Genomic DNA, 27,943 nt, shown 5'->3' with positions numbered 1-27,943 from the left:
GCAGCAGCAAACTGAAAATAGCAGATGGGCACAGACACTGAGGAAGACTAGCATTGCTACTGGCTATAACTGATTACTTCAAAGTGACGGGCTAATGATAAAATCCTGCTGGGAGCCCAGTATTGGAGATATCCAGGAGGGAAGAGAGATCTGCTGAAGGACTGTTTACAAGGCATTTGGAATATTTTTAAACAGATGGGGTTTGGCTTACAATTTTAATATATCTGCTCTCATGCCAAAGTGTAAACAGATAATTATTTCAATGCCATCAGTGGAGTGACTCTTAATCTTCTACACAGCAGATCAAACTCTATCACAGTTAACCAGAGTTACCCCAATACTGCAGTCCTCTAAAACTATATTTCATTTTCCAGCATAAAAGCATACTTCAGCTATCACATACAATTGTGCTGAGGGAAATGTTTATAAATTCACCTGCAGCAAAACATTTACACATGTTGGAGGCAGAGATAAAAGATATTGTAACTGGCTATCAGGAAAATTAATCCCTGAACTTGAAGTAAGTCTGGCTTACTTCAAGAAGCAGGCAAAGGACAACAGCTTTGTCTTCCAGTTAGTTTCAAGTGCAAAGAGACAGTGATCATTTGGGGAAGAGTGCCAGTCCTGATTCTACAGTTCCAGCGTTAGCCTGTCACTCCTGATGGAATATAATCAGGTTGAAAGTACAAGCTATGTTAATAGCATGACTGAGTAATTCTCAGCACATACAATACAAACCTCTCCTTATCCAAGCACTGGGTAACCCTGTAGTACACAGAAACCTTGAAAGAAGAATATAACCATTCCGTATTGTCAGATTAAAGTGTTCAGGACAGAAAAGGAATGTGACATCCCTGCCTCGAAGTCCTGGGATGTAGTACGTTCAAGAGCTTTGCAGAAAGACCTCAGTGAAGAAGGACCTGTCAGGCTCCAGCAGAAGTGGGTGCAGAGTACCGCTAATTAGTTTGACTGACTGCAAGCTTGGCTACCGTTCTGGGGGTGACTCACATTCCCTGAAGGGTCGTGGTATAGCAAACCCTTACGCTTCTGCGACGTTTGGACAGAGCATAGCAACAATTAAGTGCATTACTATTCAATGCATAACTGTATTCTGCAAAGGGCATAAGTGTATGGAAACTGGATTTCTTCATTAAGTGACCAACGGCATGCTGGAAGGTTCACTCAGGGTTCTCTTGCTCTGCCTCTCTCTGGGGCAGCCTCTCTGTTTCTTCGGTTCACAATTTGTATCATGATGTCTGTTTATTTCAGAAAGAACCCCAGAAATTTCTTTGCTGTTTCAAGGCAGAGGCCACAAATGCTAGGTGTTTATTTGAAATGTAGTTAAAATACAGCACATCTTGCTATTGTACAGTAAGTGTGGCTTATAAACATGAGCCAAGTGGGGCTCGTATAAAGGAATTTTTATCTTATTTTTTATTCCAATGTACAAAATGGAATTGGCCAATTCACGTGCACTAAAACTATTTTTAACTAACTGAAATCATCTTTGCTTGGACAATTCGATGGATACAGGTGTCCTCTAGAATCCCTAAGTGCTGTCAATATCTACATCTGCAAAACCTTCTGTTGAAAACCCAACACAGCTTCATCGGTATGAGCAAGAAAATGACTTGCAGTAGATTATTTCACAGCTGGAGCAAGACAGGCATTGGGCACGAGATCATGACCTATACTCTCAAAATTCAAGCCTTGATCTTCTCCCCAGATCTTGTGGTAACTTCATAACTCACTGACAGTGTCTGGCAGCCATCTAGTTTGTAAGAGAGTTAAGATTTGCCAATTCATTCCAGCTGAGATCTTCAAAGAAGCCAACAGGAACAAGCACCCAGCTGTCATTCAAAACTGGGAAGTCTGGAGAAGCCAGCCTCTCTTTCTTCATCAACAGATGCGAAAGCTTTCTGCTTGGACAAGCTCCATTTCAATCTGCTTGTCACAGAAGCAGGAAAAACTTGATTTTGTAACATGAAGTGTTTAGATAAAAGACATGAAAGTATTGTTAAACAAAGAAAATGAGGCTGCAAGACCTTACTAGCATAACGAAAATCATACAAAGACTTTCTCCTCTTGGCCTCCTCTTCCCTTCCTATTTTTCCATCTCTACAGGCGTCAGTGGGAGTTTTATCCTTGTGAGACCTTTCCATTCCCATCAACACTCTTGTCTTCACAATGACTGTCTGCCTCGTCATTTGTGTTTTCATTGTTTACAACGGGAGAATCCTACGCTGTTCCTCTCGATTACATTTTAAAAATGAAATGTAAACATGAACATTCTGGTGTTATTTTGGGCAAAAAGAAAGCTTTGTTGGGTTGTAGGTGGCTGAATGAAAAAGACAGAGAAGAGCAGGGAAAAAAAGAGGAGGGACAGGGAACGGAAAGAACAAAAATGTAAATAAAAAAACCTGGAAAACCTAAACGAGCCATCTTTCATGCTGTGCTGGTTTTGGCAGATGAGCAATATAGGTTAGATTCCTCTTGCTCAGTGTGGTAAAAACAAAAATTATGTGAGGATGTTTTTTTCCAAATTTTTACCTGTGCCTTGGGAGCTCCTGGAGACATTAATTAGTTCCTTCTGCCCTCCTGAAAGGGCTGTAGATCTGGCATTACCACTGTATATTTACTTGGAATTTAAGTGAGGCTCCTACAGTGTATGACACAAGTTTTAAAAACAATGCTTTTTCTAAGCATTGTTTAGTACGAGTTCAAGCCAACAAAACCTCTTTATGAAAGCACATCCTCACTGAATAGGCTGAATTGTTAATTTTAATGATTCTGTTTTCTGGCCACAGACAAGTTTACATATTAAATACTGTCCATGCTCAGATAAATTTAAAAAAAAATGCTTTAAACAAAAAGCAACTCTGAAACATCCACAAGTGTGGTTTTGACACAGCTGCAAGATACTGTAGGAAGCTAATGCATTCCATAGCCCAGCAGAGGAAAGACCCTCCAAACCCTGGCCAAGGATTTGCTAGAGAAAAGTGAGGAAACACAAGGCTTTGAACCATTTGTTTGGATAATTCCTCTATTCCTCAGTTCATGCACTAACCTTGACCCATGTTATTACACGCTTGAGAGCAGCACACTAAAGCAAGCCAAAGGGATCCAGAGGGAGGGATGGAGGGCAGGGAATAACCAAGTGGGACGATATATGTAAGAGCACTTTTAACAGATGGTTGTACGTTAGCCTCTTCACATTGCACGCATTTCTGAATATAGCCCGCACACTCCTATGTGACTGTGCAGCACCTCATGTGCTCTGGGCACTAGAACACGATACATCAGTACAATAATTTAGGCAGACAAATAACTTGTAGAGAATTGACTGTCACTGGTGGATCAGAGAGCACCAGAACATAGTTAGTTACGCTGCAGAGTTACTCGCATACTGCAACACTAAGCATGTCTGTAGTAGCGTCTCGCAGCCTAAAAAGAGAACTAAAGAAAGCCCCACAGTTTACCCATCTAATGCCTTTGCTTCTCTTTACATGTAGTAATATGGAAATGGCATTTTGGCAGAAAAAAATCTGCACAGCAGGTCACCTTTTACAGTGGCGCAGGCTAGCTATGACCACAAGGATCTCAGGCACATCACAAGGAAAACAGTCTACCAGACAGTGGGAGAAGCTTCTCCCACAGAGGACAGAAATTGTCTATTTGGTGTTGGGAGTTTTTGCAGCAAAAGCAAATTCAAAGCCAAGTAGAGAGAAAACAGTATCAGCAAAGCATACTGAATTGCACATTTATCTTCGCGAATATCAACTTATTTTGTTAACTTTTTTTTTTTTTTAAGAGAATAAAACCTGCCCTTGGCTGCTGATGAAGGTGAAGGATGTCTCAAATGCATTAAGTGGCCAGAGAATGATGCAAATACCTTAAAATGTAATAAAGTTTTTGGCAGGTCTGTTGATCTCATAGAATTTTAATACTTACATTGTTTTGTCATTTTGGAAATCTAATAAGCATTTCTTCAGCAGACACTGGTGGCTAAGGGTTCTCTGGCTTGCAGTTTGTGTTATTATTGTAAAATGAGGCTCTGAGCTACTGCTCTCCCAGGACTATACAGCTTTACTGCCAACATTTCATACTATTTGGCCAGACAGTAATTCTTCACTTGCCTTCCTTAAAGCAGTCCTGTCCCATATTTTTTTGGCAGAAACTAGTCAGTCATTTCTGGTTGGCTGAGGTCTTCTGTCCTTTCTCTCTCCCTAGTCTCACAAGTAAACAACAGAAAAAGCTGATTACATGCTCTGTTGCTGTAGCATTCATCACTTTCTGTGCCAGAGCCCTTGCATTTTAAAATATTTGCTATATTGGAATACTGGATTAAGAGAGATAGAGAATTAAAATCCGCCACCCTTGCCATGGAAAAAATAAAAGGCAGTGAGTGACTAGGGAGTCCAGGTAATAGCTTCCACTTTGAAAATGCACAGTGTTGAATTTTTTCTCATTACCTTTGTCCTCTTAACATTTTTAAAAGAATACTAATTGTAAACCTTATGCAAAAGGAGGTGCAAAAGTATTCAGGACAATATTATATTTTTGCATATCATGGGTACATTTGAAGTGGAAACAGAGAACACTTGTATTTTTAAGGAGAGAAAGTATATTTTTGGTCAATTGCTACAATGACACAGTATGCTTGCACTCTTCACAGTTACTCTGTGTTTACGATAGAGAATCATCACAAGTCAGTCAGGGTCAGCTCTGAAACTTAAACTTCAGTCTAACTAGTTGTAGACAGTTGCTTAATGTAGAAGTCTGATGACACCTAACGTTTTCACAACCACATTAATTAACCATCTTTTAATTAGTATAGACGGTCAACTCAACTCATAGCAGTTACTTAATATGAACTGTGGCAGGGACACAGTAAGGTACGTACAGCACACTACCGTAACACAGAACAGTAATAACAGACTTCTGCCATTTCTGCCAGCTCAAGATTTTGCCATGCAATGATTTTCATTTAACAGGTAGTCAAAGAGAATTTGGTGTACATAGGTTGTTTCCAATAACTAAAAATATTTTTAAAATCATGCCCATGATACCAAGAGAGGTTTTATTAATCTCTTCTGGTCTGTTCAGCTGTTCAAAGACAACCAATTTTCCCACTTACGCATTTCTTAAAGACTTCATTCTCTAGCAAACTTAACCTCTATGAAAATTAAACCTATTACATAGAAAAAAGCAAATTGAGTTTGATATAGGACAGTTTGACATCGCTGCAGTTAGCTGTGCAATAAACGCTTTTTAGATCAAGTGTTCTTGATTATTAGCGTGTAGTGACAGTCTATAATTGCCATGAAGTACCATCTATCCAAGGCATAACAAAAATCTTTCATTTGCTCCCAAAGTGCTCTCACTCTTTCTCTTTCCTTCCCTGCTTCTTTCTTTCCTTCCTTCCTTCTTTCTCTCCATCCCTCTTTCTCTCCTTCCCTCCTTTGTTCCTTTCAATGATTTTCCTGGTAGTCTTGTACATGCATGCCAAAATCTTCCAACATTTGTCTCACCTGGTAGCTTAAAGGACATGGCTATCTATGAAATTCTACTAGCTACTCAGACTTTTTTTCCCCTCCTTCTGCCAACACGTATCAGATGTAAGCCATTATGATTACATATCAGACCCACAGTCCCGTCATGGTTGTAGAAGGACCAACATGAAAGACTGGTGCCTCTTTCCGTTTACGATTCACAACAAATAAATAAATATCTGTATGCAAACACAAGTATTTTAACACATTCAGTCAAAGTAACTGAACCAAACATGAACGCTGACAATCTGAAAGATTAATCCAACCTGCTCATTATGTATTTCAACACATATTACAACAGTAAAGCACTCACACACAATGTTATCAGGAATAATGTTGTAACTGGATACTTTCTGGAGAGCTTTGCAAGGCTAGATGAAGGATTCTGCAGTTGCTTAACAGTGTTTTTACAAGGTAATTTTCCATATTATCTTTACAGCACTGACTTTTCAGGCTGTTTGACCTCCGCTACATTATACAGCAGCACTGCCCAAAAATATTTTGTAGAGAGAACACAGACATATTGCAGATGGAAAGGAGAAGAGTGCAACAGGAGAATACCTGAGAATGCTTGGAGACCCAGTGGCGCAAGACATTTAGGACGCGATTTGTGGCTGCTCTGCGTATTATGAACTCTTTGTCGCATATGCGTTCAGAATTGTTAAAACCTGTGTGGAAAAAACACACATTCAAGTCAATGGAGGTATCAAAAATTAAAATACAGGATGAATAACTTGGGTAAACTGAAAGCTCATAGAACATTTATGTGTAATAAAAGGAAAGATGCCTATATAGACCTTCAAATATGACCGTTTAGACTGGTGAAATTCTGCAAGATCAGTAGAATACAACCCTACCCATCATAACTAATACAAACACCTTCTTAGGTCAGCATTCAGTTTTAGAAAGATGAATATTTGCCTGCATCATTAACATCAGGTCTCGCTCCAGTATGGAAGAAAATAACAGTAAAAACCAGAACCAGACCAAAAATGTACAGGGCCTGTAATAAAGCAGATTACAGAAGGAAAGTGAGTATGATTTAGAAAGGGGAAAGAGGTAAATTTCAGAAGTGGTAAAGAACTAGGGGAGGATAGTAGTTTAAACACAGAGGAGAAGGTGGTAAACAGAAGAAATGTTCCTTCGTAAGAGCAGTATTGTACAGGCTCTACCAGTCAACAGAGACTGTTCAAATAAGCTGTTTGTTTTTTTACCACTGGGGTGACATGGAAGTAGGAAGGTATATGGAAAACAAATTTACAAAAAAGATTTGCCAACTGCAGCATTTCCCCACACATCTCGTAAAGACAACTCTTTTTTCTAGTCAGCAATATTTACTTATAAAGAAATGGTTTAAAAAACTAACAAGGAAGTTTCTTCCTACATTCACACTATTGCTTCTTTCTCTTCTTATTCTGCTTTAGCTCTATCACAAATACAATTTGTATGATAAAATAATGATTACATTATTTTAATAATACTAAAATTATTACATTAAAACCCTGAATTAAAGAAAAAAACAACTCTGAAGATACACTTGAGAAGTTTACATTTTTCTAAGTTTCTGTTAGACTTGATCTTACACTGTGCTGCTTTTCATTTCACTTGGTGCAGAGTCCAAGGAACAACTGGAAACACCCTTCCATATGACCAGTACTTTACTATTTTTTTGGCATAAAAGCTCTTCTAAAGCCCGTGTATTATTATAAATAGCAAAGGCGGATTAAACTTCCATTTATCCTGTGAGAAACCCATTGCAGGTATTCTTAGAGGCTAGTATTAGTTTTGCTCTATTTTTATTAAAGACAATCAAAAAAATCCAAATTGCTGCTCTGTATTTTTGGAAAGATAAGCAGGAAAAGAAGTTTAACTGCAGTCTTACACCTTTTACTACAGGTTGAACCCCAACCCCCAAATGTGTTTTCTACGCTTATGTTTGAAGGAAGTTTTTTAAACTATGGCACATTACACTGTAGTTGACACCTAAGATTCAATATCAAAGGAAGTTTCATATTAAAACATCTTCAGGAGTTTCATTGCCCATAAACAGCAAAGTACACAAAATCTCTGAGGCTTTACTCAGTAAAAGGTAACCTAGGCAACATTTTGTGTGTTAATTTTCTATGCCTTTCACAGTTAACCTCTTGCAGAAGCAATTAGGCATACACATTATAAACTGTTCAATTAGGCACTTAATTGCAGCAATGAAAGTCACTATGAAAATTATATATTAAAGCAGTGGAGTCTTTATCAAAGTAACATTAAGGAAAAGAAGTTTCAGTAAGCTGGAAGGAAAACAGAAAGAAACCTACAGAGACAGTTTTCAGTTAGCTGCAAAAAGAATAAAAAGAGCAAGAAAGGATAAAGGAAAACCTCCAGAGACCACTTCAGCAAACTTCCATGGTCCTCAGATTTTCATCAATTTTTAAGCAGTAATTAGCTTGTTGCAGAGAATTAGCAACACGTGCACTCAGATCCATGTTGTCAGTAGTTAATGTTGATGTCTCGAACCTATAAATGGAGATCTCCAGTTTTGTAAGAAAAGAACTTAGCTAAACATAGATGCACATGTGAATTAAACTCCAAGTGGGCGACTCATTGTACAACTTCAGGTACAAGACTTCAAATAAATAACTAAATCAGCAAAATACATTTTTTTCAAAATAAAACTGGAAATCTATTAACTCCAATCTGACCTTGTTTTTAAATACCGAACAATTTGGAAAGACAGGATGTGTTTCCTTCTTTCTTCACACAACATTTATAATTTATTGGTTTTTATAGAAACAAAAAAAAATTCCACAAGTCCTCAAGTAACACTCACTGTCCAAGACTTAAATCTGCAGATTGATTTTGAAGAAGACCATGTTTATGACATTTTCTTGTGGAAATGGAACAGAGTGGAGTACCCACTGTTCTCTGGTTTAGTGTCCTTTCATTTGGATGTCTGGCTTTACCTCAGGGTTTTGCCTCAGGACTTGTTTCGAGTAACAGTAGACCGCAGGTAGGCTCCAGATTCAGGAGCTTTGACAACAGCTCAGCAGAGTTAGGCCTTAAGCCAGAGACGGTTATGCTGGAGAAAAATACATGGAGTCCTTGGACCTTCCTGAGGCAACTGAGGATGGAGCAGTACAAAGCTACTGGGACTTCTAGTGTTCAGAAAAAGAAGCTTCTGCCTCTGTTCCTCTTCTATAATCTACCATGCTATTGCCAAGCAAATGCTTCTCCATAGACATGGAAGGAACATGGAGCAGTTCAGAACAAAGGGTTGATTATACTCCTACTTAAAAAAAGTGGTGACAATGTTCTGGGCAATGCTGGTGACTTGCACTACAACAGAGATGACGATGAAGAACTGCTCCTCATGAAGATGGAGGTGTGCAAGTCATCCTTGACTGGTGCGGAGAGGTCTGCAGAAGCAAAGCATACAAACTTCTCTAGGTCTATCACCAGAAGACATTGCAAAGTGTGAACCTGTCTGAATGGTGTTTAGTACGCTGCCGGCTCATAGCTTTTCCGTCCTGAACTGACTTGTAACTGAAGCAGGAACCAGGGCTGACAGCATGCGGTAGAGATGGTTACCATCCATATCATTAAAATGCCCATCAGGCACTGATTAATTAGATTAATCTCAAAATTAGAAGTTATTTAATAACTGCTACTATTCACTAGATAAGCTTAAGTGGATTTCTAAAATTATTTTTTCATTAAAATTATAGACAATAGCCACCATTTTTTGATCTATTCACCTATATATCAGAAACTATATGTGTAAAGTTATACATAGATAGATACCAGCACATCTATTCAAAACTAATGTGTCAGCTCCCTTCCAGTCAGTAGAGCAACAGCTAAAACCCCCACCATTTAAAGTGCTAGATTGTATCATTCCTGATACTAAGAAAATTATGTCATATTATTAACCTAAGAAAAAGTTAGTGAATATTGAATGTGAAAGCAAAAGAAATTTCAGTAGTTCTTACAGTCACTGAATAGATCTTTTCATTAACCAAAAGGTGAAAACATGTAAGAGAAAAGGTACTCAAGAACATTCAGATTGCACAGGACAGTGTTATTAATTTCAGGATCTTACAAAACTCAGAAAAAAATTGAAAAAATGTCAGCTGCAAACAAGTAAGATCAGTAAGCATTGTTACTTTTTGGTCATCTAACTTTGATAGAAAAGTTCTAAACAAAATACTAAAAAAAAAACCCAAAAAAACAAAAAAACCCAAAAACTTATTGCCACAGCTGCACTACTATAGAAGCAGAAACATGCAAAACCAAGTCCTTGGCTAGCATTGGTTGTGCTCCTCCTAACTTTGAAAGCCACATGGACTTTAGGACAGAAACTGCAAAGGGGAGATAACCAGATGTCCTGGTTTCAGCTGAGATAGAGTTAATTTTCTTTATAGTAGCTAGTATGGGGCTATGTTTTGGATTTGTGCTGAAGACAGTGTTGATAATACAGAGATGTTTTAGTTGTTGCTGTATCAGTCAAGGACTTTTCAGCTCCCCATGCTCTGCCAGGTGCACAAGAAGCTGGGAGGGGGCACAGCCAGGACAGTTGATCCAAACTGACCAAAGGGCTATTCCATACCACATGATGTCATGCTCGGTATATAAAGCTGGGGAAGAAGAAGGAAGGGGGGGACGTTTGGAGTGATGGTGTTTGTCTTCCCAAGTAACCATTACGCGTGATGGAGCCCTGCTTTCCTGGAGATGGCTGAACACCTGCCTGCCCATGGGAAGGAGGGAATGAATTCCTTGCTTTGCTTTGCTTTGCTTGCGTGCACGGCTTTTGCTTTACCTATTAAACTGTTTTTATCTCAACCCTCGAGTTTTCTCACTTTTGCTCTTCTGATTCTCTCCCCCGTCCCAGCGGGGGGGAGTGAGCGAGCGGCCGCGTGGTGCTTAGTTGCCGGCTGGGGCTAAACCACGACACCAGACTAAGATCTGGTGAAGCCACTACAGAAGCTATCTAAGCAGGCATCAGTGAACTTTGATGGTGCCATCAGTGCTTCGTGCATTTTTCACAGTGCAAATTCCTTCTAATACATCAGCTTTACTGCTGCTCCTTACTTCCTCCTCTCTCTTTCTGCCCACCTAATCCTCTCCTAATATAACTCCAAACAAAACCCTGAGCCACCATGACAACTGCAACTATTCCATATGTATAGCCTACTTGTTTATGCATATTTTAAAAAGCCCAGTCTACAACCTTATCTGGTTCTGCAAGTTCATGTTACCACTTACAGATGTCTGTAAGTCGCCACTTACACATGTCGCCATGTGTCTGCTGCTGTCTATGCTGCAAAAGGTAACCTAAATCCTCCAAGCCTGTCTAGTTTTGCAACAGATTAACAGTGGTGCTAGTCTAACAGAACTCCAAGCTATCTCACCGACTGCAAAAAAACAGGTGACAAGCCAGAACCTTGCTGGGCCACACATCACCTGCTCCACCTGTCCATATGTAAGTGTGAAACTGGACCTGCACTATGTGACTACACAAAGTATGCAATATGAAATTTTGTTGTGGTTTAACCCCGGTACGCAACTAAAAGAAAGGGTGCTGAACCACAGACTAGAATTGGGAACCAAGGCTTCAGGTCAGACATTGAGCTGCAAGAAACAAGAGTTTCATCTCACCTCTAAGGCATATCTCAGAGACCATCCTACCAAACAGTTTCTAGTTAACCTTTTAGCATTGCTGCATCTGCTATATTATTCCCCATATACTTTTCCTACCTATTTTGGGGCTAGGGACAGTTTTTAACTCTGATTATACAGTCCCTAGCATAATATCATTCCTCTCCACGACTTCGACTTGGAGGCACTCTGGCAATAAATCTAGGGGGGTTGCAAGATTAACAAAATAACCATATCTGATCAGATAAAATTTCATCTAGCTTGGTACCCAGAAGCAAATGCTTGCGGAAAGAATCTTTAAAAGGGGCAATTTTGAAGCCGTTTTTCCCATAGCGTGTTGTCCTTGGCATTGAGCAGTCTGGGGGCTAACTACACATGTTACACTTAAATCAGTGGGAAAGTAGGCATGGTTTCTTCTAAGCTCATCTTCACTGTGGTTCCAGGAGAGGAGAGAGGTGAAGCGTCCATCTAGCAGGATACCAACTTTTGCAACATTTTAATTAGGATTCTGGATGGAACTGCCCTTATCCAGACCCCATGGTGAAATAACCTGAAACACTCCATGGTGAATATCCGTTTCTCTCCTGAAGGAAGCAATCTTTCTACGTTAGAAATATCAGCAGTATTTCTAATCGTTAATCATCTTAGTGGGCAGCTGCTTCAGTGAGTGCTACTTTCAAGTAGTGTTTTTCCCCAGTATCTGTTGAGATTAATATATACTGCTTCCACAAATAGGTTCTTCACATAACGGTGATGCAGAACTTTTACCACAGGCTGTCAAAGACAACGTTAACCTGCCAGCATTGCTAGTTTCAGTGAATTACTTCTTTCAATATAATTTAATCACTCTGTTCATGTACTTGTCTTCAGATTATGTTATGCAAAATCCAGTTTCACCTTCAGATGCTTTTCTTATGTGCACTATAATCAAAACTAATATTTTGATAGCTTCCACTATCACCAAAGATTTAAAAAAAAGGTGCTGAATAGACATAAATCTCAACACCTGCAGACAAAACCAGATTAAATTATCACAATACTTTGTACATAGATAGCTCTTCTTATGTGAAAGTCTAAAGCACTTTTCAGTGGTAGATGTCATTATCTATACCATTCATAAAGCAAAAAAACACAGGCAATCAATGCCTGCAGGTAGCAATGTGTCAGTGTTTCCACCTTTGGAATTGCTGCACTCAGGACCAGGTCCAAAGATCTCATCACATGCCAGTGTGAGACAGAGAACAGACCCCCTCCTCAAAAGCTACTGAGAAGTCTCTATAGCAAAATCCTGCCCTGCTTTTTCTTGTTCTACTGAACAAACCTGACTCTGTCAGCAATTCACATTATTTCCTCTTTAAAATCCACCTCACACAAGAGGAACGTTTGTATTATGTTAAATTCTGCACTGTATATGTTAAAGAACTTAAATGATGCACATTTGCTTTTCTATTTAAGATGTCAAAAACTCTCAGTCTAGTTACAGTATCTGTATTCTCTGCATTTTGTTTTTCTGCATTAATACAGCAGCACGCGATTCCTGACCACAGTAATTAATTTGTCAAAAGTTTTGATGATACATCTATTTTTAAGGGTTTATCTATACAAAAAATCACTTCCGTTCACAAGATTTAGGGGTAAGTTTTTTGAAGTTATGAAGAGTGACTTCAACAAGTTTCTGGTGTCTTTCTTAGCAAAACATTTGATTTCAGAAAAATATTTTATGTGTCATTTTCACTGAAATCACAGAATCACAGAATCACAGAATCATATAGGTTGGAAAAGACCTTTAAGATCATCGAGTCCAACCATAAACCTAACACTGCCAAAAACCACCACTACACCATGTCTCTAAGTACCTCAAGACATGGTGTAGTGGTGGTTTTTGGCAGTGTTAGAAATACTCTGGAATCATGCACTGAAGCTGTGTTAGCACCTAACATATGAGAAAATTGCACTCCAGCCTTTGAGGAGGTCACAGCAAACCCCAGAGAGTCCCAGGAGGTGGAAGGGGAACATTCATGGTTCACAAAACAGATGACAAATAATTAAAAAAAGAGTCAAAAGTAGTTCTCTGTCTTGTGGGTTTTTTTCTTTCTTCTGATAAATACCCTTATGAGTTGTAGGCCAGTTCCATGATTCAGCCTGGCTCAAATCCTGAAAGCTTAGGCTTGGCAAACATCAGTGTTACTTTCTGACCTGGAGAAAGAATAAATACAAACCCCAGGCTTGGGGCAGAACTGTTTTCATCCACAGATTAAAACTGAAGAAGCCTCTCCAATATATGCAGCACAAAAGAAAAACCTTCCCAATATATATGCAGCACAAAGAGTCTAATTATAAAAAGTTTTCCTTGACATACCTAAAAAAGTTTGGATGACTGTTTGAAGATACCCATCTTTATTGGTCATATATTCTCAACCAAGTAATTGGGTTTCACACATTTTCACAGAAATGTGTCAGAGAGTGAGCACCCTAATATTGGTAAGAAATCTAAACTGCCAATGATTCTGCTCTCCTTTTCATTTCTTTAATTATGATATCAGGTTGCCATACACTAGCCAGCTGAAGAATGGCAGAGCTGGAAAAGAAGACTATAATAACTGAGATGAAAAGAAGCATAAAGATGATGAACTCCCACTCACTGAATACAGAATAGCATATCTGATCAATAATACAGTTCTTCCTTTTTTTTAGTAATTATCAAATGTGCATATTCAGATTTATAATGGAGCACGTCATATGAGCAGTCCGAGACTTGAAAGCAGGAGCTATCAAGTCTAGCCATGATCTTTGTGCTACCTCAGTTTAAGAAAGAGGCACATTTAATCGTTCACTATGCCAGGGTTTGAGTTTGTTTCACAAAGGGTTGTGAACTCATACAGCATCAGAAGAAGTGACTATTAAAAAGCAGAAGAAATCAAGTGTCCAGTGCATTTCAGGCTTTTAATTTCACTTTCACTGGTCCTTGGGACATATGAAATCATTTTGTTCTAAGAAATATGCCACTGAAAATCCCTGTTGTAACCACCCACGTCAGAAATAATTCCAAGTATGTATTTGATTCTTCTGCCTAAAGCCTCTGCCACAAATACAATCTAACTATCAAATCAAGTCAAGGGATTATAGTCTTAGTAAGGTAAATCCCATGGATTCACATGCACCAGCTGATGTACAATAGTGTAACACAGATAGAGCTATAGTGACTGTGTTTAATTTCTGCAAAATATTTAAGGGAAAGGTTGGTAAACTATTTTTAAATGACTCTTGCTTTAGAAAGGCTTTTTCTAATCAGAGTGATTTAAAGAACACAACATTGAGCTAAAGCAGTTATGTCATGATTATGCTGTAAACTTGAACTAAATCCAGAAGTCTAAAAATATATCAGTCCAGCAAAATAATTTTAGTTTAATGGATGGAAAAAAAAGAAAAGTATCTAAAGAATATACTTAAGATCAAGATACTATTCTAACTCCTAATAATAACATTAAGGTTGCTCTAAGAATGATCATAATCTATGAGATTATATGGTTAAAACATGAGTATCACAAAGAATTAAAGTATTCCTTTAAACTCAAAGAACTGTTCAAATTTGAAAATTTGTCCTTTAAAAATCCTTAAAAACATTACTGCTATAGATGTAACTGGCACACTCTTGGGATTTCTGTCTTTTTTAATAGACATATTCTCTCAGGAGACCATATCAGACTCTCACACTTGGAAGAAAATCTTCAAAAATTGCTAAACACTGAAAACATGCAGTTACAAGTTACACAACTTGTTATTAAAAATCCATAACTCATCCTAGAAGTAAAAAATACCAAAGCACCTGCATTTTTTTTTACTAAAATTCAGCAGCAATACAAGATTGCATTTTTATTTTTGGCATATTGTGATAAATACATGGGTTCAGAGAAAATAGCATTGTTCACTCTACTGTATAGAGAAAAAAACAATATGTGCATGCATTAACATTTACGTATGTTGCAGCCACACAGGGAATGAGTATCTGTAGCTTTAGACTACTTCACTTCGTAGGATGCATTTTCCACAACTGTAAGTACCAGTAACTCCATTACCACTGGACAACATCCTATTCTTTTCTTCTTTCAGCAACAGCAAAGAGAGCCAACAAGGAGTTAATGTCATCACCAAAACCTAATGCTAAATTTTGGTGTACCTGCATACATCTTCAAAATCATATTTGTTTGCACACAAGGAGTGTATGTATGTGCATGCACATGTAAACTCCTATTCAAATTTTTCTAGTGAAGTCTTAGGCAAAACCATCCAAATCTTGTGCCTTTATTTACAGATACATCTCTAGAAAAGAATAGATCCTGAATTTCAAAGGCTGTTGTTGTCAATTGTGTTTACAGATTGCAGAATATCATGACTAATGTGCAATGTGACAGCAGAATTTTTTCCTATGACTTATTTATATAAAAGAACTATAGGGAACAATTGTCAAAGAAGAAAAGCCTTTTTGAACAGCCTACCTTAACAATTATATTTGTGGCTGTTTTAGTACATCTTGGACACTTTTTTTTTTACTGCAGTGATGTTTGAATTGTCTTCCATGAATAATGACAAGAATGGCAGTTGATATTTCTTTGAATTTGTACGTCAGCCAAGTGCATTTGCCTGTGGTCCTGCTATGCCTTCTTAGTCTTCAGGGAACATATAAGCAATTTTTACCTACTGATGTATTTCCGCATTTCAAGTGATCTCTAGCTCTTGATTTCTTTAATTACACATTGTCTATACTCTCAACCTCCTCTATCAGCAATATGATCTTTTTCGCATAATGCTCACAGTCTTTTCAAGAGCTATTCAAAGTAAGCTTTCAGACCTTTAAAATGCTCCGTGTGCCCTGCCACAAAGGAAAGGTTAAAATAAAGTCCATGACAATGTACAGCTAGAAACAGAAAACCGCAAAAAATGCTTTTGGAATTTTTTCCTTTAGTTGGCCTGGGCTTTTTACATAAGCTAAAGGAAGTAGTTTGCAAAATTATTCCAATTTTTTTATGACAATAGGAGTAAAGATTAAATGGAAAGGCGGCGATAATTGCAAAGAGCCAAATGTATCATTTTCCGACCATCTGTGAACCGATAGTTGACTGTCATGCAAAACAAAAATTGGCAGGATGCATACCAGTCAAGAAAAAATCTCTGAACAAAACGTCCATCTCATAAGCAGCTTCCAGACCAGTTATGATTGGGCCACAAATCAAGCAACTCCAGCATAGCATAAACAAATATGAATTATGCAAGCAACACTTAGGCACAGAAAAAAAAGGGGTGGAAAAAAAACCTCACCAAAGAATCCTCCCAAAACTTCTCTCCCCACCCCACGCACACCATTGGGTGCCCCGAATGTGAGGAAGATAGCAGGGAATCGAAACAAACCTGCCCTCATTATGAACCCAGACCTTTTGGTCAAAGTCCTTGCTTACAACTGCAACATAGTAGGGCTTGTTCCCTGCTATGGGAAGCAGTGGTCACAGCTTCATTCCAGCTTCTCTCCTCCTCAGCTTAGGAGAGTAGAGGGAGATACCACCTAAGAGCTTGCCAGAGAAGTTCAACTAAACCACCGGAAAATACATATTCAACACATTCCATCAAATGAATCGCAGTAGGATTGTGGTGACCTGTTTTTGGGGAGCAGGAATAGGGACAGTACTAGTCTCCTTTCTTAGATGAAGAAGGAATTTTTCTCTCAGTGCCAGTTTGGTTGCACAAATCTACAGAGAGTTTTCCCTCCAGCTGCTCAGGACTTGGTGCAATGGGTCAGGAAACACATGGTTCACAGTGTCATAACTCAGGAAATGTCCAGTGCAAATACTTTTTTCCTGAGTAGTCAGCTCCTCTAATAAACTGGAATAAGAAAAGAATTCAAGAGAGAGGAACACGGGAAAAAAAGGGATCCTAAATTTCTCCTAAAGTGAAAAAAAAATCATCATCATTTTCCCCTGGCTCTTAACTCCCAACAGCAGGGATCACCTGAGACAAAACTAACCTTCATTTTTAAGTGATTGTTTTAATTCAAAGTTATTGCTCTAAGAAAACTGCAAGGGGACATTCAACTCAATTTGAACAGGACTGTTTAGCCAGTTATCTAAAATTGCTAAGCAACAATTTTGTTAAATTCAAAGGGCTCCTAATTGAGGAACAAAAATAGAAGTCTTTTCAAATGCACTACCTACAGAGTAGGTGAATATTCAGAGGAAAGGAATAACATTCAGGGTTATTGAATTAGAAGGCAGATTCCAAACAAATTAGTTTTAATCTCTATTTTCATTTCGCTACTGATTTCCCCGTGAAATATCCTCTGGCAGGAGAAAACATACGCAAATGTCTCATAAAAGCAGCCTGGGGAACAAGTGTTAAAAATGCAGCCTGGAACAGAAAGCAAGTTTGCCTGTCTGCTGGGGCATCATCATCAGCCCCCACTGACCCCACACATCACACTCACCGAGCCCCCCAGCCAGCCCTGTGGGCTGGTCACAATGTTGGCACTGGCCACCTCTAGGTTTGGTAATGACATCTGGGCAACTCCTGACAACCCTTCAGCCACCCGGAAGGAAAGCTGGTTGGTCTACACCAGCCGTTATTTGTCACACAACATTTTCTGATGGAGAACCGTGTCACCTGTAGAGTAAGTCAATGAGTACTTCCCACCTGGAGTTTTTTTAATCGAAATGGGGAACTCCAAGGAAGCTCAGCATCCAGGTCTCAATGCCTCTCAGACCTCCCTGAATCTGCATAAATTGGTCTGGAAATCTCTTTAAAACATGGTCCCATGAAGAAACTAGTACTCACTTTCCCAGTTCCTGCCTAGAGCCATTGGTCAAACAAAAATGACAAGTAAAAAACTTGATTATCCTGCGTAAAGGATCAGGGGAGGATAAAAAAATCCTACACCAACTCTTTTCTTTCTTGGAACTAAGCATCTTAGATCCCTGATAGAAAGGGGGGACTGGAGAAGTTCACAATGCATGCAGGATTGATAAGCGTGCCTGAAACAATGATTTCACTGATTTGATGATATCCCGTATCTCTGACAGGAGGCTAGATGCCCTCAAATTCCATCTTGAAGTTCCATGTGGGAACCCATGACCTGAAGAAGTACAGTTAAAATTAAGCTCTGCTTCCAACTGCTTAGAAACAGTCTCCATGATACTTGCAAACCAGTTGTGCCAATTTACTCCTGTGAAGAGTAGTCCCTCTGGGATAAGATTGCAGATTCAAAAGGATGAAATTGTTTGCATCTTGATTATTGACTGGGATATCACCATCACGATTTTTTTCTTTCAGGTCTGGATACATAAGGAAAAAGTTCCACAAAGCTTTTCCAGTACAGGGAATGAGATGTTATAACCCAGAAAATTACTGGAGTGCAAAATTACTGTAACTATTACTAATAGCAATGTTTATGGCATCATACTGAATATCAACTAGGAGAAGACACACATTTTCTGGTTTTGCTTTAGACATGGATACTTATGTACAAAGCCAAAAAGAAATATATACCTTTCCAAAGCTTAGCTTGTAACCACTGGTGTAATTTGAAGCATTTAGTACAGCACAACACAGAATTGCATTACCCAGCTATCCACATAATGTAGAATCCATCTCGACATCACCATCAGATACCACTCGTCTTTCACGTAACATTCATCATACCAAGGAAATCTCTCTCTGCCTGTCCTCTCACAATAAAAAAAGGAAAGTAATAATTTCCCTTACAAACCGCACTTAATTCTAATCTTTACCAAATTGCATACTAACTCAGCTGCCTACTCCAGAATTTCTGTCTCAGGAAACATAATGGTGTAATGCCACATTATTATTCCTCTGTTCAGAATTAGGGAAATACTTCCTGAATAGTACAGCGGATATCCTTGAATGTGGAACTATATACTCACATCAATCTGCTTGCAAGACGGTAACAACCGAGGAAATACTGTATCTGTGTAAAGCATAATGTATGTTTCTACATGCTTTTCCATTTCAGGGATCAATGTCATCCCACTGGGAGATATGCCTTCACTATTTTGTATGGTACATCTCCAAGTCACATTATTCAGCTTAAGTGCTGAACGCACCTGGCAGCAGTATGTACAGCTACAGTGCCTCCCCTTGGCAGTCATACATATAACTACAGACACACGGACACACGAACGTGCACACAGGATCTGATCTCCCTTGTATCATTTGGCACAAGCCGCATCATTCCATTACTCCAATTAGTGCTTATGCCAGAACAGACAAAACAAAAATATTATCACACTGGGAGCTGGCAAGTAGTTTGAATGACTGCAGAATAGCACCACTGGTCACAACCTAAAATAAGCTAAGCAGCTCTCGCTAAAAACTTTCATGAAACTTTCTCATGCTAATTTTAGCCTTTCAAAACAAGCAGTCAGCCCTAATCAATCTGTGCCTGATTTATCAGAACAGAAAGGCCTACACATGACCCACTGTGTAATCTGGATCTCTGTGAAACATGAATTATTACTTTTAGCTAATTTTTATCCATCTAATATTGTGACTAATCAAGCAGGGATAAAGTGTGTCAGACTGAGAGCTCACAGGACTCATCTGGCTCAATTTCAGTGCTTATGCAGCTTTCAAGAGATATGTCATTCTAGAAACTATAGCTGTAATCTACAAAAGTCCATTTATATTTGTTATTGCTGTTACAGTTGGGGTATGTTATGGCAGACAAACTCCTACAGCGCCTCTGAGGAGATGAGGACTTTCCGTATTCATTTCAGTGGCTCCTGAAGTTGACACGTTCACATCAATCACTGGCTCTTAAAGTTGACATAAAGTTTCGCATAAGTATTTCCACACTGTTTATTCTCAGCTGCATTCAATTGCTCTAAAATCGAGGTTTGGCAGCTTAACATCAGATGTGGTCAAACAAAGTACAGAAAGGGCCTACAATGTTTTATCCCAGGCAATGATCAAGAATACAAAAACAGCCAAGTCAAAATAAATCAGACATTTTATACTATAAAAGGATTACAGACTTCCCTCTGTACTTCTCTGCCATCACTAATACATAACTTATGCCTATAATTAATGCACTAATGCATAACTGATTATCAGTGGAAAGTAGCATATAAGTAACTTTTTATACAAACTGTAAGATTAAGAAAGGAACTTGATCCCTCCATAGACAGTGACGTGACTGCAGGACCATCGATCCAGAACTCACAGACTGTATTAGATGCATTGTCAACAGTGGAAACTCCTCAGTGTAGTACTACTCAGGAAGTGGCACCAGGAGGTACTTTTGAATGCCCAGGCATATTGAATTGCTCTGAAGGAAGATACTGCTTGCATTTAGCAGCTGCAGCTAGCAGATTAATGGAGCAGGTTTTGTGCTTGCTTTGTTGAGAATCTGCTGCAGCTGCAAAGGACTGTCTGATCACTTCTGCAGACAGATTGTAAGAGCTATGGAAAAGCAGATGATACCAGAAAATGGTCTGGTAAACAGGCTGATCAGTTTTGCCAGCCTAAAACCAAGGGCAATTTAGATTAAGATTGCTTCTCTGAACCACCAGAGTGGATTTGTGAAAAGAGAAGGAGCTGGTTGTACTTCCTCTGCATAAGAAAGGGTTTGCAGGCTGATTGAGAGATCTTTTGAAATGTTCTTTGATAGGGTACAAGCTGCAAAACGCAGAAACTTTAGGAAAAATTCTCTCCCCTGAACAATACTCAGGTAAATAACTCAAGTCAAAGGTAATTTAGCACCAGAGATATGTGCAGGCAATTAATTGAAAGGGATAGTATATAAGCGACTCATTTTTGTGTAGATGCTTCAAAGCTTCAAGCTGTTATTTTAATTGCTCCTTTAAATCACTAAAATCAGAGAGAATAAAACCATCTTTCTTCCTTGCTAGCATGGGGCAGATTTTCCTATGTGCATATCATATTTGTCAGAGATACTCCCCCAAAGACTCATTTTTTCCCTACTTCTTTCTCACCCACTCCTCTCCCTTTCACATGTGTTTTAAAAACAAATGCTTACATTAAAGAAGCCAGGCCCTGCTGCCAACCACAAGCTTCCATCCCACTCCTATCCTCTCCCATAATATGTCACCTTGTTCTTGTGAAAAATGGTATGTTCTCTACAGCGCGGATCAGCATACTGTAGGAGGAGGAAGGCAGCTTTGAAGCATGCGGCACGCTGGAAATACTGACGTACCCAGCTCAAAATCAGATGACAGAGCTGTTGAAATAAAGCTGCTATGGTCATGAGGGAACAGCCCGTTTGTTTGGGTTTAAGTATTTGCTGCTTGTCTAACATTTATTTTTCACGTTGGGAGATTTTTGGTCTCTAGTTGGAGTTGAGGAAGAAATAAGCTTCTCAAAGCTCTTTCAGTCTATCTGCTAAGAATATAAAAAATATAGAGTATAGAAGATCAGTTTAGATCTTGAGTTTAAGTTTTTGTCAAAACAATCTCCTTGAAGCCCATGTTCAGTAGCACTGCTTCAAAATAAAATGAACAATTTAACATTAACTATTTTTCTTCAAGTTGTGTTAGATATTCTTAGCAGAGGAGAAATTTGTACGTTTGCTAAGCTTATGTATTTTTATGGATTTTGTCTTTATTCATTATTTACAGAAACAACACAGCATTATTGCCCTAATTTGGCTTCATCCATACACTATTCAGAGATTTTAAGTAAAGCTTGAATCTCTTCTAGTCACACAGAGCACCTTTATAGTTTGAGTATTAACAAGTATGAGGACCTGCACGCAGAGCAAGCAGTTTCAGTAAATTAACACCAAAAGATGTTTCTTCTTTAAAAATCCATGCATGAAATCTATGATTCTGTGATATCTTACTGACCCTGAGATAGTGCTCCAATTCTGTGCACAACAGACATAAACAAAAAGTTAAGGAGAAAAAAAAGCAATAACATGTTTGAAAGAATTGTACAAAGATAAACCAAGGAAATTTGCAAATTCTACAAGCCACAGATGAAATAAATACTTTTCCACATAAACTGTTTTTATGTAGTGCTAGGGTTTGTGTGGGTGCTGTATAGATTATACTGCTGTTACTTAATTCCTGTAACATCTGTAGGATTTTTGCAGCAAAACTATGAACGATTGGTGAGTATTTTGGCAGGAGGTTCCTCTCCCACATTACCAGTCTCACTCCTTTTTTTTGACACTGGCTACGTGACAGAGACTCTCAGAGAAGAGAAGGAGATCACTCCTGAAGAGATGGGGCTCACTGCAGCTCCCTGGAGTTCCACTTAAGGACTACCTCACTCTCAGTGCAGAGCTAAAAGAAAGGATTACAGGATGTACATTAGGATGAGACCGTTAACATTTACATTTTTATAGGAACTTTTCCATACGGAAAAAAGTAAGGCAGACATTGGAACAGAGCTGCTAGATAACCTTTGTGTTGATTTTGGAAGCTGTCACTGATTCAAGCAGAAATCAAGAATTAATTTTCTGGAGTTATATGAACAGGGGGGAAAGAAACAGCTCGAGTAACCGATGCCTCTGAGCAGGCATATGTTTGTGATTACCGAGGGCTTATCTACCACTCTGAGAAGCACATAGGTGAACCAAAGTGCTAGGAGCAATGACAAAGAGTCATGAGAATAGGGGAATGGTAATTCAGAATAAGTAAAGAATACTTGTCCCTATATCAACCATTTGAGTTTGTACTAGTTTACATGCAGTCATGAAAACTGGATGCCTTTCAGTCTTCTGGAGAAAGATGCTTGCATAACGTTGTTCCCTTCCTTTGCTGAAGCATGAGCTTTATTGCAATGACAAAAGCTGTAAGACTGCAGAATAAAGATGACTTTGACCTGTCCGTTTCTATGATAGAATGTGCTAGTATTACTATCCTATTTTAGTAAGTTGGGAAAAGAATGAAGGTGTGCAGCAACCTATTAATGGTGACAGAGCACTACAACTGCAGCAAGCCATGAGCCATCCAGCCATCCTTCACAACCCTCAAATGAGAAAGGACATGTAAAAGACACAACATACACTATTAATCCCTACTGTGCATATTATCATTCATGCAGGCACCAAGCTGTGCACCTGGGGTGCCTTATTTAACTTTATTTACCTTCACTTCATATTTCTATTTATCTTTATCATGCTGTTAAAATAAACAAGTAATATGCAAATTTTCTGGAAGAGAATAGACAGAAACGTGTTTAAGATATGTAGAGATTAGTATTTAACTAGACAGATGGACTAAACAATAGGACAAGTAGTACAGCTTGGCATCATAAAAGTAGCTACCTGTAAAACAACTGAAATTAATGGCAACAAAACCAGCAAGTTAAAAAGAACTGCTGAAGAGCATAAGAACCTGAACCTTCCTGGTTCAGAGAAAGGTTCTATATACTGCAGAAGCTCTGCATGCTGCAGAGCAACGCTATGGTGCCGAGCACCTCCTTTTCAGCAGCTCATAAACTAGTGCAGCATATGGCGTGGTGGGGAAACCCCAGCATGAGCTGTTTTTAGGGCCCTGCTAGCCCTACATGTGCACCCAGATAAGGAATGAACCCAACAGATGAGCAGGCCCCGAAAACACTATCAAGGTTCCTGAAGCACAGCACTGATCCCCACACAGTGGGGATGGAGCAGACTGAAAACATTGCCAATATGCGCTGCACTCAGGCTGCATCCGAAGGGGAAAGTGCACCAATATCTAAAGCAGACCAAAGTACTGAAAAGTCTTTCAACTTTGGCTTCCCATCAAGCCACTTGCAGTCATGAAGCCTGCAGACAAGACCAACATAGGCAGCGTTCCCTCAGTTCCTTATCAAAAGATAAGCAAAGACATCATACACCCTGGAAGAGCTGTTCAGAGCTTTGCATACTTATCAGTATATAAACTTATCATTGCATGGTGACAGCAATTATAAAATGTTATGGCCAGCACTCTCCACAGGAGATGATTAAACATTTTTCATTTCTGGTTCTGGTAGAGTGTGTGACTATAGGGCTTTCCAATGAGTCTGTTAAGCTGCTTGCCTTAATGCATCCCTCAACAGTCAAAACTGGAAGACTGAAAGTTGAGAAGAGCTAAGAGATTGTACCCTGGGAAAACAAAAAAAACCAAACCAAACCAAACCAAACCAGCCAGAAGCCAGAAGGCTTCAGGGAACAGTGAGAGCAGAAGACACAGAGATGACTCTTACTTTCTAATACTTCCCCACAACTCCTGAACCTTTTCTAGTTTGCCGGTCTACTAACTACTAATGACTCTCACTTGCAGGTAGCTGTCCACTTTTTGAACCTGGGTAAGTCTCTTCCCTTCACAATGCCCCTCAGCAGAATCTCACAAGCCTTCTATTCATTGCACAAAGAACCACAAACTTGTGTTTGTTTTGAACCTTGGCCTTATGAAATTCATCTGATGCCTCCTACCTCTTGCATCAGAAAAAGCAACACATGCCTACTAAGTCTCCCTGTGACATCCATGATTTTGCAGAACTTTCTCATCAACCCCCCAAGCCATCTCTTCTCTAAACTTCAAATGCACAGAAGCCATTTCATACTTCCACTCATCCTTGATTGCAAATTCTCAACCTTCTCTAGTTCTCATCCCCTCATCTTAAACAAGACATATCGCAACTCTACATAGTCTTCAATACGCTTGCAAATTCTGGATTTATACTGTGGTAGCGCAATGGTCTTCTCCGCTTTGTTCTGTGTTCCTTTCCTAATAATTCCTGATGTTTCCTTTACCTTTTTGGCTCCTGCTGAGCACTAAGATCGTTTAATGGAACTGTCTATTGTAATCCTCAGATCTTGGTCCTGAGTGATAATGTCCAGCACAGACCCCATCTTTTCAGGTGTAGATCTCAGACTGGTTTTCCTCATGTGCATTACTTAGTATTTATCAACACTGAATGTCACCTGCCATTCTATTTCTGTTCCATGTAGGAGTATATTAAATGGCACACACTGTCTGCGGCAGTGAGGCCAAGGACCAACTGAAAAAAGAAAAAAAAGCCATAAATCTCATTCACTACCCAGACCTGATTCACTGAGGGATCATGCCCATCCTATGCAGTGAATGAGAGAAGAGCCCACTGGGGAAAAAAGGCATTATTTTAAAAAAACACATAATTATGATAACACGTCCATGGGGAAGAAATAAAATTATTTGAACTACCTAAATTTGAACTGCCTGACTCTGCGACTTCAATATGATCTCTACCATGATTAATTGCAACAAGTCACAAAACAGGTGATTTCAGCTGTTTAAGCTGTGGTTCGTAGCCTTGAATTTCCATATTGATTGTAGGTGGACAGCCTTGCTCCAGCTCAATCTCCTGAGACTCCCCACCACAGACTTTTCTTGTCAGATTTGCTGCAGAACCTTCTTATTGTTTTTTACATCACCCAGGAGAACGACCTTATGCAGAACTAGCTTAAACAGCAACACAAAAAATTATTTAAGAATATCAGGGGTGTTGTTTTTTCCTTTTTCAGCATCCCCATGCTTTGATATTCCTTCAACTGATTGATTCAATTACTTGTAGATTTTATTTTCTCTCACACTTCAATACTACAAATATTGAAAAGCTGTGCTTTTAACAATACAAAGGCAGTAATTTTTAATTGAATTGGTCCTAGTGGGAAAAAAATGTATTTTTTACTCTTACTGTGCTTTTTGAACGATTTGTAAACACACTGGAATTAATTCATAAAGGAAAATGTGTCATAAAGGAAAATCAGCCAGGCTGATTCCTTGGCTATGTCTGATTCCAAAGGCAGAGGACATTCATCGTTAAAAAAAAAATTACTAAATACATGTTTGTGACATGTTCATAAAGTTCCTAACACTGAACATTACTCTTTTCTGATCATCTAAAGATCACAGGAAGTACACAAGAGTAACAGGAGCACTGATCCATGTTTATCCACAAATTATTTTCTCATGATGCCTACTCACTCGAATGACCACAATCGAATGACCGAATGACCACAACCTTAGACACAGTGGATACAAAATCCACTGAAATCAACAGTGACGATTTACTGACTTGCATAGAATTTCATGAGTGATTTTGAGACTAGGGTCTTCAATGCAGTTTCTGATGGAACAGAGGCAGGTATTAATTTACAGTTGGACTATGCTTTGTCATACATAATCAAAATGAACTGTGGGTTTGTGGGTTTGAGTGTGTCAATGCAAAGTGAACTTGATTTGTGGACTTTAAAAAAGTTGCTTTTTATTTGTAACATGACCTAGGACAGGACTCAGTGGAAGATATTAATATGTCAAAGGGTACACAGAAGGCAGCAAGCGAATTCAAAACTTAAATCAATTTTAAGTTGCACTAAATACTTCCAGTCAGTAGACAACATAGCTTCTTTCCAAGCAATATACAGTACACACTTGCAATTATTTAGTTAAGTACAACTGCTCTTATGTATACAAACCTTGGACATTAAAAGGCTCATTTTTAAAATAAAATCTTAAGTTGTAAGTGAATACAAAAAATAAAAACAAGAAAGATATTATCTAGATGTTTAGCAGATTATGTATATGTAAAATATTAATCTTTCAGTAATAGGCTGGACTAGAAATATTAAGCACAGAATACAAGAATTCAACTAATAGGTGATGAACTGAAAATGTGGAGTGATAAATATAATTCTGATTTTAGTCAGCAAGAAAAGCTATCATTGGTTTATACCATGATAATTCAAAATCTCACTGAATAGTTTGGCAGTCTCCTTAGAGTCCACAAAACAAAGGCACAAAGCTCACACGACCTTCTTGAAGGTATGTGGTATAGTATGCAGTCCTCATTTGCCAGGTTTCATCTTTTGTTCTAAAAGATATTTCTGAATACATTCTCATCCTTTCCCTCTTTCAGGCCGACATGGTGATGGTTGCTGGCAACTCCCCGGGACAGGGTGGTATATAAACAGCCTAAAAGATTATTTTACTCTTTGGTGACATAAATTGCTTCATCAGCCAAATTTCCAGACTGCCACAGCAGGAAATGCAACAGGGTGGATGTACCTGAACAGTGTGTCTTAAGCTGTTTTAGTCATTCTTACGTGCCAATTTCACTTTCAGTTAAATGAGCTACAATACAAATATTTTCATAATGGCCACATAACTGGAAGCCCAGGCTCCAATTATCTGTGAATGGTGTACTGCAATGTCCACACAAAGGGCAGGATTCCAGACACAAAACACCAGCAGATTAAAGTAACAAATCAGTGGCTATTTAGGATTCAGGTAAGTATGTTCTCAGGAAGTATTTATCTTTTGAGACCTAGGTATCTTATTGTTATGTCTCTTTGTACAGCACATTTCTCTCACCTGGTGGACTCCCATGCCCTGCTGCAGCTGTAGCAATAGCAAAAGCAGAAGCAGGAGAAACTGAACAGTGGCTGTTGTCAGCAGTTTGTACTGTAAAGGGAACAGACAGAGAAAAGTTAACAACTTGTACATACTTTTCATATTTTTCAAGCTAAGCAACAATATACTTAAAATCTTCACTAATGTTTATACTTTGTGAACGTTTTATGTTTTCATTGCCAGAGCACTTTATATCAAGGGAAATAAAAATATCATAATCATATTTATGTTTTAAGTTTTATTTCCAGGTCGGTATAATTAACGTTGCTATGGAAAAAAATGTCTAAGACACTGCCAAGGTGAGGAACAAACAGTAACCAAACAGAAAAAGAAAAAAAAAAGACAGAAACAATGGTG

At 38.7% G+C, this 27,943-nt stretch overlaps 1 protein-coding gene across 2 annotated transcripts in view; it reads right to left on the bottom strand.

Annotated features, from left to right (window-relative positions):
- RASGRF2 (Ras protein specific guanine nucleotide releasing factor 2) overlaps nucleotides 1–27,943 on the bottom strand; it is a 137,707-nt gene that overhangs the window by 25,412 nt on the left and 84,352 nt on the right. For both annotated transcript variants that reach the window (XM_075527398.1, XM_075527399.1), the window contains exons 17-18: nucleotides 27,548–27,637; nucleotides 6,114–6,220 (exon numbers count right to left, since the gene is read on the bottom strand). In XM_075527398.1, the coding sequence (XP_075383513.1) occupies nucleotides 6,114–6,220; nucleotides 27,548–27,637 (197 nt within the window). The remainder of the gene's footprint in view (nucleotides 1–6,113; nucleotides 6,221–27,547; nucleotides 27,638–27,943) is intronic.

This window comes from Mycteria americana, chromosome Z (assembly GCF_035582795.1).
Source record: "Mycteria americana isolate JAX WOST 10 ecotype Jacksonville Zoo and Gardens chromosome Z, USCA_MyAme_1.0, whole genome shotgun sequence".
NCBI lineage: Eukaryota > Metazoa > Chordata > Aves > Ciconiiformes > Ciconiidae > Mycteria > Mycteria americana.
Note: the sequence above shows the minus strand (reverse complement) of the source record. Positions and strands in the feature narration are given on the sequence as shown.